General features: G+C 56.3%; 1 protein-coding gene and 1 long non-coding RNA gene across 6 annotated transcripts in view; one reads left to right on the top strand and one right to left on the bottom strand.

Moving 5' to 3' along the window:
• Positions 1–15360, bottom strand: part of LOC131836109 (uncharacterized) — a 54894-nt gene that overhangs the window by 10274 nt on the left and 29260 nt on the right. Inside the window, exon 2 of the long non-coding RNA XR_009355516.1 lies at positions 911–1021. This is a non-coding gene — a long non-coding RNA (uncharacterized LOC131836109). The remainder of the gene's footprint in view (positions 1–910; positions 1022–15360) is intronic.
• Positions 4671–13946, top strand: CCDC9B (coiled-coil domain containing 9B). Of its 5 annotated transcripts, none has more exons than XR_009355515.1 (12): positions 4671–4828; positions 5687–5800; positions 6085–6192; positions 6829–6981; positions 7085–7210; positions 7843–8042; positions 8337–8395; positions 9002–9055; positions 9154–9253; positions 9838–9880; positions 9964–11131; positions 13208–13946. XR_009355515.1 is itself a non-coding variant. In XM_059181153.1 (11 exons), the coding sequence occupies exons 1-11, from the start codon at positions 4817–4819 to the stop codon at positions 10498–10500; spliced, it is 1506 nt and encodes a 501-aa protein (XP_059037136.1). In that variant the 5' UTR covers positions 4671–4816; the 3' UTR covers positions 10501–13946. The 5 variants fall into 5 exon arrangements, 3 of the variants coding, with proteins under 3 accessions (XP_059037136.1, XP_059037139.1, XP_059037138.1); XR_009355514.1 differs by having other exon boundaries at positions 12789–13946; XM_059181153.1 differs by having other exon boundaries at positions 9964–13946.

The following is a 15360-nucleotide window of genomic DNA, read 5'->3' as shown; positions in this document are numbered from 1 at the left end:
CTGGGAGTCACCTTTACACTCCCCATGGAGAAGAGGGCCCCAAACAAGGGAGACCCCAGGGGTTCATTTCCATACTAGAGTTCATCTCTAACTGACAGGCAGGAGCTCCAAAGCTCGCGATGTCCCAGCCTTGGGTGTGCCCTGGAAAGCAGACCAGAGGAGTGGGTCCCCAGAGCAGCCTTCCTTCCACCTTCCTGATGCCTCAAAAGGCTTCAGTCCCGCCCTGTTCTGGCATGTGTGGAGAGGCGAGGCCCAGCCTGTTCCCGGTGACTGGAGCCTGGCCAGCCCTTATCCCTCCAGCCATACCTCATGTACTTTTGAGTCCTCCCCACCCAGGCGTAGGCCTAGCCTGCCCTGAGAGGCTTGCACAAACTTCAGGTCAGGAGGAGTCAGGACAGCAATTTCTTGAGCCCAGAAATGACCCTGAGGGGGACTGGGTTTGCAGGAAAGGAAACCTTTAAGCCACCCTCTGGACCTTTTCCATTTGGCAGGTTGCCTGCCTATTTTCTGGGTGCTCACGTGATCCAGCCTGGCCCGTCCTCCTCCTCAACACTCATCCACACACCCAGAGCTGAAGGTGATACCGATGACCTCTAAGTGCTCGGCCCAGCCAGGAATCGTTCCTGGGTGCTGGGAGGTGAACCCGGAACTGGGCCCTCCTGTTCTCCTGCTGGAACAGAGGCAGGTGAAGCACAGGAGGTGCTCCAGAAGCACCAGCGTTAGCTGGCCAGAGATGGCCGCCGGAGCCTGGGACTTCAGAGGGAACAGTCACGGAGGAGGAGGGCAGTCAGGGTGGGGCAGGAACCTGGCTGTGCAGGCTTTGCGGCCAGGGCTCAGCATGAAGGGAGGCTCAGAGAGGCTGATGGGGTGCTTCAGGATCTCCCCACCAGGTCATAAGAGGGCCTCATACCTCAGAGGGCTTAGATGTGTGCAGATCCCAGCAGGCTTGCAGGAGGCAGTCTTTGGGGCCCCTCGAAGGATGCTGCAGTGGTAGCATCCAGAAGGTAGCTCTCATGGTTACCTGAGGCAAGAAGAAAACTAGGTTGAACTCCACTCTGGGTTGCATGTTGTTCTGGAGATGGATATTACTGTTATTTCATTTCATCTGCCAATGACTTGGAGGAGTAGGTACACCTCATTTTCCGGATGAGGACCAGAGAGATAAGGGACCTACACAGCCAGTGAGGGTGAAGTTAATCTGAACTCCCCTAGCCCCCTCTGCCTCATCTTATGATGAGCTTGAGGGAGGGCAAGGGCCAGAGTGCTTAAATGTTATTACTCAGGCACGGGCAGGAGCAGCCATTCTGGAAGCCGTGAACAAGGCCCATGAGTGGGGCCTCTGTCAGGTGTGTGCTCCCAGTCTCTGTGTGTGGTCCCGACAGTCCCTTCCTCCCCTGCAGACCTCTCCCCCCTTTCCTCCTCAGTGAAGATTCCCGGACTTGCTGCCATCTTGCCCTCAGGATGAGCTTCGGGTCTGTATACCACAGACCGCAAATGGCACCCTGATATGGTCCACTCCAAGTGTCGGGGCTGTGGGTGGGAGACCCCTCAGGGAAAAAAGATGGGACCCAGACCCATGGCTGAGGCGCTAGGACCATGCCTCGCCTCAGGGCAGAGAGGATGAGGGTGAGGGCGCAGAAAGATGTTGCAGTGGAAACAGCAATTTGGGGGGAAGCTTGGGGGTGGGGAGGGGGAGGAGAGTGCTTGGCAGGAGGGCAGGAGCCTTGGATTCTAGTTTCATGTGTGACCCAAAAGGCCTGTGTGCCCTGGGCAGGTGGTGCTGCCTCTCTGGGTCTCCTCATCAATAATGAGGCTTCTCTAGTGTGGCAGAACTGGGAGTTCTCTCTGTGGATTGTAGAGACTCCGAGAGGTGCCCGGGAGCAGGAGGGAAGGGGAGGAGCGCCCCCACGGCCCCAGGCTTTGTGACTCTGCTGTCCTCTAGTGGTGGCAGGGAGTAACAGACACATGGTCTCTCCCTACCTCCCCCAGACACCAGGGTCCTCTGCACTACATAGGCCCTTTACAGCCTATGGCCTCTCTCAGGGCTGCGTGCGTTCTGGTTAGAGAAAGACATACCCATAGGATACCCACGGGTCTGTACAGGACAGAATGGTTTATTCACGCATATATTTGCTCTACAAGAGCTGAGGGAGGGTATGTGGTTTATTTTATTTTTATTGATTTATTTATTATTTTATTATTTTTAAATAGTTTATTTATTTGACACAGAGAGAGATGGTGAAAGAGGGAACACAATCAGGGGGAGTGGGAGAGGGAGAAGCAGGCTTTCCGCTGAGCAAGGAGCCCGATGCAGAGCTCGAACCCTGGACCCTGGGATTATGACTTTAGCCAAAGGCAGACACTTAACCACTGAGCCACCCAGGCACCCCTATTTTTTTTTTTAAGGATCGTATTTATTTATTTGAGGTAGAGAGAGCACCCAAGCAGGGGTGGGGGCAGAGAGGGGGAGAAGCAAACTCTCCACTGAGCGAAGAGACCCATGTGGCACTCTTTCTCAGAACCCTGGGATCATGATCTGAGCAGAAGGCAGACGGCTAACCAACTGAAACACCCAGGCACACTAGACTCTGGGGTTTAGAAGGGCACTGTGCCACTTGGTACACCATTTTTGCCCTCAGAGAGCTTCTGTCCAGTGGGGGATCAGATAAACACACCCCGGACTCTGGAGAATACAGGACAATGTCAGGGTTGCTCTGAGGTCTGACATACTGTGTGACACTTGGGAAGGGTGGGGCCAGTGACTGCGGGGTCCTATCTGGTCAATGGTTTGTCCTAGGCACATGGGCCTGCAGCCTGAGGGGCCCAGAGGCCTTCGTCACTAGGTTGGGAGAGTCTCTCCCTTCAGGCCCTCCCAGAAGAGCTGGATCGCCCTCCCTATGGGACGGCTGGATTGCTACCCAGGCCTCCTGTTCCCCTGCGGCTGTCCCACCCCAACTCTGGCTGGGAACAGGAGTGAGAGGCGCAGTTGACCTGGCCTCCCCACCCACCTGCCCCTCGTAGCCTCTTCTAGCTACACCCCACTGCCCCAGACCTGGTTTGGAAGCCTGGGTTCCAGAGATGATGGAGAACATTAGGTCTCAGCAGGTGGATCTCCCCATCCCAGGCTGATGCTGGGCAGGCCTCCCAGTTCCAATACCACAGTGCGGGGGAGGTGGTAGGAAGCTGGGCGGCCACCAGTGACACTTGGGAAGGGTGGGGCCAGCGACTGTGAGGCCCAGGAGGGCCCTGCCTCTGGCCTTCTGGGGCTAGGCTGGAACTCAGCAGCCTGTTTGAGGCAATGCCCAGAGAGGGTGGGAGAAGGACAGAAAGGCAGAGAGAGACAGCGCGCGCGCGCGCGCGCGAGAGAGAGAGAGAGAGAGAGAGAGAGAGAGGAGGTTTGGGGAGAGGAGCCTGGGTGTGTCACCATTGCTGGGAGTTTGACTCAGTGAGAACATCCGGCAGGAAAGGAAGAGAGAGTGTGGTGGCATTTCCAAGCAGGATAGGAACTCTGGGGCTGTGGAGACTGGCTGTGGGGTCAGGGGTACTACGTGAAGGCCTGGTCAGGAAAGAGGCTAACCATGGTGGGAATGGGAGGAGGGCAGGAAGACAGGGTTCAAGGGGAATAGAGATTGAAATGCTGGCCGACTGAGCTGGTCTGGGGAGGAGAGAGGGCAGTGGGGCAGGAATTAGGGAAACTGAGGCTTGGTCAGGTGGGATGTGGGGGATGCAGAGAATCTCTGACCCTCCCTTTAGGGCTTAGAGGTTGGGGCCCTGTAGCTATTGAAGGAGAACACAGGTACCCCTGATCCAGAGACACCCCTCCCATTACCCCAAGCCCCAGCTCCTGGAGGCTCCACACGTGGGACTGCCAGGCCAGCTGCTCCCCTGGGCACTGGGACCAGCCACAGCTGTACTGGGAAGATTTGGGGAGAGATTTTCTTGAGAAAGGCTGCTTCTTTTCTCGGGGTGGGAGAGGCTTAAAAGTCAGCCGTGGGGACCAAGGCCAGGAAGGGCCCGGCGTGAGGAACCTGGGTGGGGAAGGCTGTAGGCAGACCACAAGCTGCAGTGGTATGGGCCCTGCAGGAAGGGCCAGTTCCCCATACACCGAGGGGAGACTCGAACAGCTGAGCCTCTCAGAAGTGGCTGTGATTTAAAACACAGGGAAGCCAGTGTCTACGTCAAGGAATGACTAATGGTGTCATTTCAGGTATGTAGTTGTATTTGGTGGCCTAGGGGAGTTAAGCTTCTTGATCCCTCCAAATGAGTTAAACCAGAGCTGATGAGGACAGTAAAGGGGGGCTCATTTGAGGTGTGGACCCTCAGACTAGGACAGCTGGTGGGCTCAGCTGCATCCCCCAGGCCTTTCTTTACTGTTGGGAGAGATGGAGGCTTATGTTGGCTGCCTGTGCATTGGCAGGTAGGTCCAGGCTGGGCCTCTGCTGGGGGAACTGCCTCAGAGAAGGCAGGGCCTGGGGCAGCCAGGCCCCCTGTGTGGGGTCAACCCGACAGAGAGAGGTTCCTGCCTGTGTCTCTGGGGACGCTGGGCCAGGGCTGGGAGAGGAGCTGGGCAGGGCCGGAGCCCTGGTCCTTGCCCTCTGAGAGTGGATGGGTGGGGGTGGCGGCGCGCATTCCTGGCTGGGAGCCCAGAGGAGTCTTTTGTAATCACAACATGATCTCGTGTGCTGAGCAGTGAAGCCGGCAGGGAGAGGCCGGCAAAGGCCCCGGCTCCAGCTCCTGTGGCTCTGCAGCTCCGGCTTCCCTCCTGCTCTGGCTCCCCTGGGGCTATTCTGGAATTCTCTCGGTGCCCACTGTTACCATGCACTCAGCTGTGAGTGGCACCTCACCTTCGGTGGGGGGCTTCTTGGGGCCGGGAGGAGGCTGGGACACCAGGCGGTCACACTCTGGGGACAGCTGGGGACGGCTGGGCCTGGGAGGAAGAGGGTTGTGCCTAGGCCGGTGGGGCTCTGGGCAGGGGCCTTTGGCTGCAATGGAGACCCTGCGACTAGACAGGGAGAGACCTGGGATCTAGGGGCAGAGGCCTGGCTTGCTTGGGTGGCTCCCTGGCCGGGCCTGCCCACGGAACTGGTTCTCTTCTGTCCTGACTACCAGCAGTTCCAGGCCGGGAGAGATTGGGCCCATGAGAGCGGCTCTTTCCCACAGGCAGGGCACAAGCCTAGGGAGTGGAGCCCAGGGCCTGGGAGCCCAGCAGAGAGCCGGGGCCTCTCTTTTTACTGTGGTTCTGGGCCTGGGAGCCAAACAGCGCCCCCCGCCCCCCACCGACCTCCTGGATCCCCTGGCAACTTCCCAGTCCCCGCAGGTTCCGCTGCCAGAGCCATTTATAACTCTCATTCCAGGCTCTGCTCAGCGGTGGAGCTCCCAGGAGAGCCCGGGGGAGGGGCGGCCCACTGCTGGGAGCTGTGGGTGCGGGGGTGGGGGGGTGGGGGGTGGTGGTGGTGGCGAGGGTAGTAAGGCCCTGACCTGAGCCTCTGAGGAGGCAGAGACAGGTAGACAAGCCTAGCAGAGCACGGACTTGGGGCCTTCCATGTGCCATCTCCCCCTGGAAGCTTAGCTCTGGAGCGGGGGTCCATTTGTAGTAAGAAAGTGCTTCTCAGGTAAATGTGAAAGTTAGGGGCCTGATAAGGGATGGGCACAACAGTCAGGAGCTTGCCACCCCTGCTTTACGCAGGGGCCTCACAGAGCCGAGTCACCCATGAGCAGGCAGGAAGAGAAGGATGCTGAGCTGGACCGGAGGATAGTTGCCCTTCGAAAGAAGAACCAGGCCTTACTACGTAGGTACCAGGTGAGTGGGCTGTGATGGGAGCTGGAAGGACTGACTGGGTTGGCACTGCCTGTCTGACCCCCTAACCTCCCCTGTGCCCTTGCGCTGTGGTCTTTCCCTGCAGGTGCTAAGCCTGGGGTCCGAGTTACAGTGGTGTGGTCCCTCTCAGAAACTCTGGGAGGGTCCCGGGGATGCTGTGATGAGGTGCCTCTGCCCCCTGGTGTCCCACTGGTGTCTCTCTGTGTAGGCCTTTCTGTGTGCATCTGGGGGGCCGTGGCCTGTGCTGACCCAGGGCCCTCCCGCAGGAGATCCAGGAAGACCGGCGGCAGGCAGAGCAGGGGGGCATGGCCGTGACCACAGCAGAATTCCTCCAGCCTGATGGCCTCACTGTCACTATCAGCCAGGTTCCTGGTGTAAGACCCCCTCCCCCACCCCAGGAAGAGAGGGTGGGGTGGTAAGGAGGTGGAGGCCCAGCCCATGTCCAAGTCCAAAAAGGAAACTGCTCTTGCTCCTCTGTTTCCTCTGCTTCCACTTATGGGGTTCACCCTTCAGCTCCCAGACTGAGGCAGCCTAGCCCATTGTGGTTCCCCTGACCCCAAAGGGCCACAGCTAAAAGGCTACCAAATCGAGTCCTCCTCAAGCCCTTTTCTAGGTGAATGTGAAAGTTAGGGAGGGCCCCCACCCACAGCCCTGCACCTGTGTTCTAAATCCCAGGCCACTCCTGAGTCCCCAACCCTGGAGGGACAGAGAAGGGGGGCTGAATGCCAGGAACAGAGTGCAAGGGACAAAGCCCCATTGTCTGAGCACTCTGGATTTCCCAGCTCAGAGATGACAGGCTGTTGTGGCATCTTGGGCCCTGGGGTGGCCCCGGTCCCTGGATAACCTCATGGCACCGGCATGTGAATGCCCCAGGGTGTCCGCTCCTCTGTGGGCATTCCAGGGAGGGCCAGTGCTGGAACCCAGCCGGTGGAAGCTTCCAAAGGACTCCGTCCCCAGCTCCTGCTCGGCCCTGGCCATGTGGTCTGAGGGCATGGCATCTCATTCTGCAGGGGAAGCGGGTGGTCAGCCGGAACTGGGCAAGACCCCTCAGACCTGGAGCAGCCGACGAAATGCTTGAGGATGAGGGAGGGGATGAACACACTGGTACTTTCTGTCTGGGGGAGCGGGTGGAGCTGGCTGTGACCATGGAAAACAAAGCCGAGGTGAGCAGGTTGGGCAGGGGAAGCCAGGGCATCAGGCCAGTACCCTCTTCTTACCAGACTGTGCCATGCTGCCTGTCCCCGCCTCCCCCCTCTTCCCACCCAGGCCAAGCGGATCGTGAGTGAGAAGCCCAGCAGAGCAAGGAACCAGGTCGCAGAAGAGTCACGTGGAAGGGGCTTGGGCTGGACCCCCTCCATGCAGATGCCCGTCAGCTCGGATTCTGCACAGAAAGTATATCTTTAAGAGGGGATGGGGACATGAAAGTGGTAGTCATCATTTGGGGGAGGCAGAGAAGCTGAGTCACTTGTGTCCCCTATCTCTGGAGACATGATGGAAGCCCCAGCAAGAATTCCCACCCTTTCCTTCTTTCTCTGGCCAGTTTCCACATTGGGTGGGCCTTACCCTGACAGGGTACGTCAGAGGTCAGCCCCTTACCCTAACTGGATTTCTGATGCAAGCTTGTGGGGGCCTTGGGGGTGGGCTGTGTGCCAGGTGTGACCTCTAGGTGGCAGCAGCCCCTAGTCTTGGCTCTTGCTCACTGCTGCTGGGAGCTTCTCCACTCCGGGCCTGTCCACACACACACATACATATCTGCAACAACCCAGCAGATAGGTGCTATTATTAGTCCCATTCTATAGATAAGGAAATGATACACAGAGAGGTTAAGTAACTTGCCCAAAAGACACAGCTAACATGTGACTGGAAACGGTGCCTATGGCAAACAAACATGTCAGAGACGGAATGGATTTTGTTTTTAGATGGGGACGTCAAAACCTTGAGGGGAAGGGGCTGATAATATCCAGATTTCCACTCCAGGTCCAAGGCTTTCTGCTTCTTCCCCATGGTTCTGTCTTCTTCTTCAGAGTACCCGGGAGTCCCAGAGTCTAGGACTGGTCCCAGGCTCAGCTCCTCACCGGCCCATGGGGGGACCCTTGGAGGTGGGCTGGGACTATGCCCAGTGGAAGCAGGAGCGGGAGCAGATCGACTTGGCTCGTGTGGCCAGGCATAGAGATGCACAGGGTGACTGGCGTCGGCCATGGGACCTGGACAAGACCAAGCCCACGTGGGTGGCAGGGCTAGGGAGCTCGTTGTATTGACATTCTTATGGGACTTGGGGTAGGACTAACTGTGGGTGCTTCTTGGAGGGCTGGTGGGACCCTCTCCAGGGTGGTTAAGGTCTGTCTGGGCTCTCTGGTGGGAACTTGGGCTGAGAGGGTGGGCGCCAGGTCCCCATTTTTAGGGGCTCACCATTATCTTGTCGTTGGTTCTGGGGTTGGAGCTAGGGGAGGCAGGGGTTGTGTGGGTCTCCCTATAGCTTGTGTCCGCCCCACAGAAGCCTGACTTTTTGGCTCCACAGGCTACAGGACTCCAGCAAGCTTCGGGAAGAGGGCCTGGCCAGGGTGGGCGGCACCAGGGGTGAGTCAATACCCACCCCACCTCAGCCCCTTCTCCTCCTTGGCTTTCATCACAGCACCCCCACCTGTCCCCTCATGCTTCCTCTCCTTTCTCTGTCTCTTGGCATAGCACTTATTTTTGGAGCTGGAAGGAGGCATGGAAGAATATCTTACTTCCTCTCCCTCATTATCAGAGCAGGGCACCTTCCCACCCCCTAAATCCACAGCTCCTACCCTGGGTTCTGACCTCAGAAGGTCTAGGGGAGGAGACTCACAAGGAAATCTGCCCCGGGATCCTTTCAAGATTGGTCCCTTATGGGCAAAAGCTCCAGTTTCCCTGCCCCTGGCCTGTTGTAGGAACAGAGATTTTAGAATTGCTAGTTCCCTAATTTTACATGTTGAGGAAGCTGAGGCTGGAGAGACTCAGCCAGTTACCTAGCCAGGAACATCAACGGGGGCACAGAGACCCAGCTCTCTTGATCCCCAGACCCAGGATCTTTTTGGGAGTCAGAAAACCCACACCTGGACCAAGAAAAAGACAGACATCTTCCTGGTGCTGGAAGACTTCTGTTACTGCTTTTGATCCTTTATCACCCCACTCTTTCTCCATTTCCTTTGCCTCACTTAGGTCCCAGGAGCCACCGGAAATCACAACCCCCACCACTGTCCCTTGATGGTAAAGGTGAGTTGAGAGAAAAGAAGCAGGTTTGCATGAGCTGGGGATGGAGCTGGGCTGCCATGACCCTCTTCCCTTCTTGATTTGTGGACCATCTCTTGCAGGTGGTACTACTCGGGGTGGGCAACCCAGCAGACCCTCAGTGGTGTCGGCCACACGAAGCAAAGCCCGGGGGACAGAGAGGCTGACCGGCAGGGCCCGCAGGTAACAGATGGCAGGGGGCAGAATTGGGGGAAGCATCTGGGCTCCCTGATTTCCTGGATCTCCCTTGGCCCTGGGAGGTCAGGCTCAGCACTGGTCCAGGTGGCTGCTCCAGCCCTTGGGGCTGCTGCCTTCTGCCTGACGGCTGCCTGGAGGCAGGTTAATGAGGTTTGGGGAGAGGCCAGCCACAAAGGCGGGAGCCATGAGAGCCTGGTGCCCAGGGAGGCTGGCAGTAATTACAGCAGTTGCCTTCCCCCGGGAAGTCGGGCGTGCCTTTCCCAGACGGTGCAGGCAGAGACACATCCAGAGCCCCCACGGAACTCTAAGTGCTTTGGGCTCGGCCATAAACAGCAGCTGGGGACCTGGGATGGCGCTCAAGTGGGTGGCGTTTGGAGGAAATGGCTGGATGGGGAACAAGGTCAGGCTGGAAGGGGAGCATCCTGGAGCCTTGTTCTGGCTCTGAGGCTCCTCTGAGATCCTTAGCTCTGGCTGCTTCCTGGGAACATGGGCCACTGGCTACAGAGCGACAGAGGGACGTGAGGTGAGGTGGGGAGGAGTAGGGCTTGCCGTGTGCTGTGTTTCCACAGGTGGGAAACAAAGGAAGTCAAGGAGGAGCTGCAGAACCAGGAGGTGGGTGCTTGGAAGTAGGATGGGGTGGGCCAGGGGCATGAGCTCTGAATCCGCCAGCCAGCAGGACCAATCTCTTGTTTCAGGGAAGCCAAAGTACCAGAAAGACCTGGAGTGAGGAGGAACCTTCACAGAAGCAGAGCCCAACGGAGCTGGGCCGGCCCACAAGTGCCCCAGCAACTAGCCCAGCCCCCGGGGGCCCAAAAAGGGAATCAGGAGCCTCCATTGCCAGTCCAAACCCTAGCTCTCCACAAAACACTGACTTAGTTCCCCTTGACCTTTCTCTGGGAGGGGCCAGTAGCCCTGGGTCCGGGGAGAGTACGTGTGCACTCACTCTAAGGCCTGGGGCCCAGGAGAACCCTGTGTCCTTGCCACCACCAGATGGTTCTGAGCAGATCCTGGGGTGTAATGACACCCAGGCTGAGCCAGAAGTACAGCTTAGTTCTGAGCCACAGGGAGAAGCAAGGCCCCTAGAGCCCAGAGAAGACAGGTCTGGCAAGCCTGGGGCCCAGCAGGCCTTGGCACCACGAAGCAGGCCGCCCAGAGGAATGGGCCAAAGGGCAAGGGGCACAAGAGGTATGAGAAGCAGGAAAGGAGGGCCTGGCCCTGCAGGAAGATGCTGAGCAAAACTCCTGGGAGCACAGGGGCCGGGCTGGGGAGAGGAAGAGGGAAGAACATAGGCGGGAGTCTGGTGTGGGATGGGTGTGTGGATGCAGGTGGCTTGTGGCCGTCTGGCTGCACAGCTGGGCAAACTCTCCAGTGTGGGGACACTGGGAGGGCAAGGAGCTGTCCTTCCTTGCACCTCATGGGCACATCACTGGGCATGTCCCGTGTATAGGTGTGTTTTTACCTGCAGGTAAAGGTCTTGGTATAGTCCTATGCCACTCCTGGTCTCTGAGACTGGTGAGCCCCGTCCTGGGTCTATTGCCACCCAGGCCACAAACTTCTTCCCTGCCATGGCAAGGTGAGGCTCAGAAGCACTCAGCACCTGGCACTCCAGGCCTTTCTCACCCCAAGGCCTGGCTTCTCTTTCCACCTATGGCTTTGGCTCCTTGGGTGTAGGCAGCCTCAGGAGCCAGCAGGCCCAGTCCAGGAGGCCTGGGCTCCTTCCCCTGCCTCTGCCTTGCGCCCAGGTGACTCACAGTCCCCACACTCCCAGGATGGTGAAACCAGGGGAATCTCAGCCATCAGCTGTCAGCCTCTGGCCTTTCTGCAAGAGAAGACCCAGGCTCGAAGAAAGGGAGGCCACAGCAGGTAGGGACCGAGCTGGGGACAGAAGAGCAGAGCCTCTGCCAAAGAGAGTCCCTGGGAAGGCCTCGTCTCTAAAACAGCCTGGGGTTGGGTGGGGAGAGGACAGCCTTCTCCCCACAGAAGGATGGGAGGGTTCATGATCAGGGATACCCTCCCCCATACCCAGGCCAGACATCAAGTGTACCATCAAGACAGCATTGAGGCGGTGCAGAGGGCAGCCCAGGGCCATTTCCTGCCGTCTCCTACTTCCTCTTCCCCGCCACCCCCCTGCACTACCGGCACACCAAAGCAAGGACTCAGACAAGGGACAGAGAAAGGGGCTCAATCTAGCTCAGTACAACTTCGGAACTTGTCTTTCCTATTTGGTCTCCATTCCCGCCCCTCCCCTCAGGCCCACGGCTGGTGAATTATTCAGACTCCACACAAGCTGTGGCTTCCTCTCTATTCAACAAACATTTCCTGAGCACCCACCAGCAGCAGTGCAGCCGGTGGGCGATAGTGACTCTGCCAGCAAGAGGGAGGGAGAAACCCAGGCATCCAGCAGATCTAGGCCGCACAGCAGGCAACGTTCTTGGCTCTAAGAGCCTGCTAGGAGCTGGGGATGGTGGTAGGAGCCCAGAGAATCATCTCACCTCTGCTAGAAAGGGCAGGTGCTCCTTCCCCGCTCACCACGCGTGGATCTCCCCATGTGGCCCCCCTACTCCCCTCCCCTTTGACCCTGCCATGGCTTGTCCTCCCTGCTGGGGGTCCCGGGCCTCCCCAGCCTCTCTGGCTTCTCTAGGGAGTGTCTAGATCATCCCCAAGTGTTCTGTCCTGTCAAAGTGAGCGCTGAACTGTGGGGTCACAGCTTCCTATTGGGCTCCTGCTCTGCCCTCCACCCCTTCTACTCAGGAAGCATGAGTAGGGGGTGTCTTTTCAGCAGATCAGTGTGCTCCTTGCGCGTTAAGGTGCAGAGTAATGCAGATTCTAATTCTGTAAGGTCTGTGGTGGGCCTAGAAATGTGCACTTCTAATAGGCTCCTGGAGATACCTATGCTGCTGGTTCTTGGACCACAGGTTGAGTAGGAAGGGTTTGGGCTAGAATATATGGAGGGCCAGGGGCAGACAGACTCTAGACTCTGAGGACTTATTGCTGGCTATATCGGGGACCTGGTGAGGGCTGCCCCTGCCAGGTGGGGGCTTCCTGGCTTCAGAGTTGGGTGGGAAGCTGAGGCACCTGGGAAAAAGACGCTCTAAGAGGCCAGTGAGTGGCTGATGCCAACTTCCTGTAGTGGGGAGTGAGGAAGTTGCTTGGGAATGGGATGAGGTGAAGGGGGTGGAAGAGGTTGGTATGGGGTTGGAGGAATTTTTTTTTTTTTTAAGATTTTATTTATTTATTTGACAGAGAGAGAGATCACAGGTAGGCAGGGAGGCAGGCAGAGAGAGGGGGGGAAGCAGGCTCCCTGCTGAGCAGAGAGCCTGGCGGGGCTGGATCTCAGGACCCTAAGATCATGACCTGAGCCAAAGGCAGAGGCTTAACCTGAGTCACGCAGGTGCCCCAGATTGGAGGAATTTTAAAAAGGCTTGGGAATATTCTTATGCACGTGGGAAAGAGACTCCCATGAGACAGGAATAGGTAAAGGTGAATGACTCCAAGCTCAAGTTTGCCTCTTGCCCACCAGTCATCCATAGATATATTTGGAGCATGACCCTGGACTTGACCCATGACTCCCAAAGGATGGAGCTGGGGAAAAGCAGATTCAGGCAGAACCCTTGAATTCAGAGATCTCCCAAAATAATCATGATCAAGAGTTTGAATTCTGCTCCCCAACCCCCCAGCGCTACCAAGAGTATAGGCCAATGTATGTTTGACTATGGGATGGGGACATAGATTTGGGACAGAGCTCTGGTTCAACCCTCACAACAGGACCTAAGCAGGAGAGAAAGCTGGGTTATGAAGGGCTGTCGAGAAAGAGAGCTTCTCTCGCGGGATGTCCTGGGAGTCACTAAGGGTTGGAGACTGCAGAGACTGGCCCAGGACATATTCCCTATAGGAAGACTGTAGTGCCAGGCAAGTATCACTGAACTTTTCTCAAAAAAGGGGGAGCACTTCTTCAGGATAAGAGAACCAGCAGCTATGGTGGCCACCCTCCTTCCCTTGGATGGAACCAGCTATGGAGCAGGAGAAAAGCATGGACCACTCTCCACAGACCTCAGGATCATGGAAGCCTGCCTGTAGCAACTCCTGGCTCCTTTGTTGAAAGGCCTCGCTGGGAGATTTCCTCTTAGAACCTCCTCTCCAACCGACAAGCCCCTCCTCAAAGGTGGGAAGTTCTTCATGAGACACAGCTCTCAGGAACCCAGGCATGGAGCTGGAGGAAGAGAGAAGGAAGCTGCCGGAAGAGGAGTAGGGAGATGATAGCTTTACTTAAAGCTGTATAACCAGGAGGGCGGAAAGGGCAGAAGATAGCTCTGTCCTGAGCCTGAGCCCCTAGCACCTGGGCAGAAGGGAGCAACAGACCAGATTGCAAGGGAGGTATGTTTTTGGAGGACTGGCAGCATGGTAGAGTGGAACCAACATAGGCCTTGGAGTCCAACAGACTGAATCTTAACTTACATCTGTCAGTGGCTAGCTGGGTGACCTTGATCAAGTTTAACCTCCCCAAGCCTCAGTTTTCTTAGCTGCAAAATGGGGCCAGTAACAACCCTGAAGGGTTATAAAAACAAATTAAAGATAAGAGTACGCAAAACATGCCCAGCTCACTAAGTAGGCAATGTAGAAACAGGAGCCTGGCACTTAGTCAAATGTGTTGAATAAATGAAGTAGCTGTTTGGTTTGATCTCTGTCTACTTTGTTTTCGATTTTCTCCTTTACCTCCTCTTTTGGCCTCACCTTCACTGAGGTCAGTACATTTCAGGGAAATATGGGATGGTCTGTAAAGTTTACTCAGCCTTCCAGGGAAGTGACCTTCTTAAAGAAAGGTCACTTGGGGGAGTTGACTGGATTTAAAGAGACTCACACAGGGACCCTGCTCTTACTGGGGTTTCTTTGCCCTCAGCATTTCCTTTAACTCCACGCACCAACTTTCATAACTCAAGAGTTTCCTCTTTTCTTCTGTTAATCTCAGTGGTAATTTCATGGACTCCCACCATAGTCTTTGCTTATTATTTTCCCCAGAATTAAAACTCCCTTGTAGGGTTTGCTCTATGCCTCCCAAAGTTTGTTTGTTTTTTCCCCAAAGGAGCAGCATGACTGTATTTTCTTATGGTCAAGGGACAGGTAACTGGGGAATCCCTAGCTATCTCACAAGGCACACATTTGGAGGGTTTGACCATCAGTCAACTCCAGCCCTGATCCTGGCCTCAGGGACAGGAATAACAGGAAAAGATGGTACTAGCCACCGCCACCCCCTAAAAAAAAAAAAAAAAAAAAAAAAAAAAAAAGGAAAGAAAAACCCACAAAGGAAATAGCTATAATCCCCATGTGGCTATCTATGTCTTCTTATTTTGGGGACGAAGTTGGGAAGGGGGGGGTCAAGGGAATAGGAGAAACTAAAGATACAACTTCACTCTGCCTCTCTAGTCACTTATCAGCACCCACAGACCCCAGCAAGCAGCTCTTCTGAGCGAGGGCTGCCCCCAGGGTGACCACAACTTCACTGAGGGGAGACTCCGAGACTGGGAAGGCAGGGAGTGGAGCAGAGCTGCAGAAAGCACAGACTGAGGCTGCTTTCTCTCAAGTGTGCCGGCCTGTGTCACAGCCTCTCATTAAGCAACCACTTGACGCCGGCAAAGTGAAACAGCACAGACCTGGCACCAGAAAGAATGAATGTGGCACCCACTGCTCCTTTTAAGGACTGACACGAGGAGCACAGGCCCTGGGGCAGGAGGTGAGGCAGACACAACAGTACCTTTGTGGGAGGGGAGAGCAGATACTTGCAGGCGTGCATCCTTCTTAACGAGCTCCACGACAAGTTCTCCAGGCACCTTCAAAAATAACCAGTAACACAGGCTTTTTCCCTTTTTCTTACAAACTCTGGGGATACGGTGTTTCCTTTCTCTCCAGCAGGGCAGCTGGCTTCAACCAAGAAAAAAGGTCAAAAGTCACCTTGTAGCCATCTGTCAAAACAAAAATACCTAAACCCGAAGTTCCACAATCAGAGGGAGAGTCTGGGCCGGTGGTTCTCAGGTTTTAGTGTCAGAATCACCTGGAAGGCTAGTTAAAGGCAAAGTTGGGCCCCACCTTCTGAACCT

This window comes from Mustela lutreola, chromosome 7, assembly GCF_030435805.1.
Source record: "Mustela lutreola isolate mMusLut2 chromosome 7, mMusLut2.pri, whole genome shotgun sequence".
Classification (NCBI taxonomy): domain Eukaryota; kingdom Metazoa; phylum Chordata; class Mammalia; order Carnivora; family Mustelidae; genus Mustela; species Mustela lutreola.
Note: the sequence above shows the minus strand (reverse complement) of the source record. Positions and strands in the feature narration are given on the sequence as shown.

Excerpts from the sequence above, each read along its gene's own strand:
- CCDC9B (XM_059181153.1), top strand. Across the intron at positions 5,801-6,084 it reads CCTTACTACGTAGGTACCAG|GAGATCCAGGAAGACCGGCG; the intron begins GTGAGTGGGCTG and ends GCCCTCCCGCAG. Across the intron at positions 8,396-9,001 it reads CAGGGTGGGCGGCACCAGGG|GTCCCAGGAGCCACCGGAAA; the intron begins GTGAGTCAATAC and ends TGCCTCACTTAG.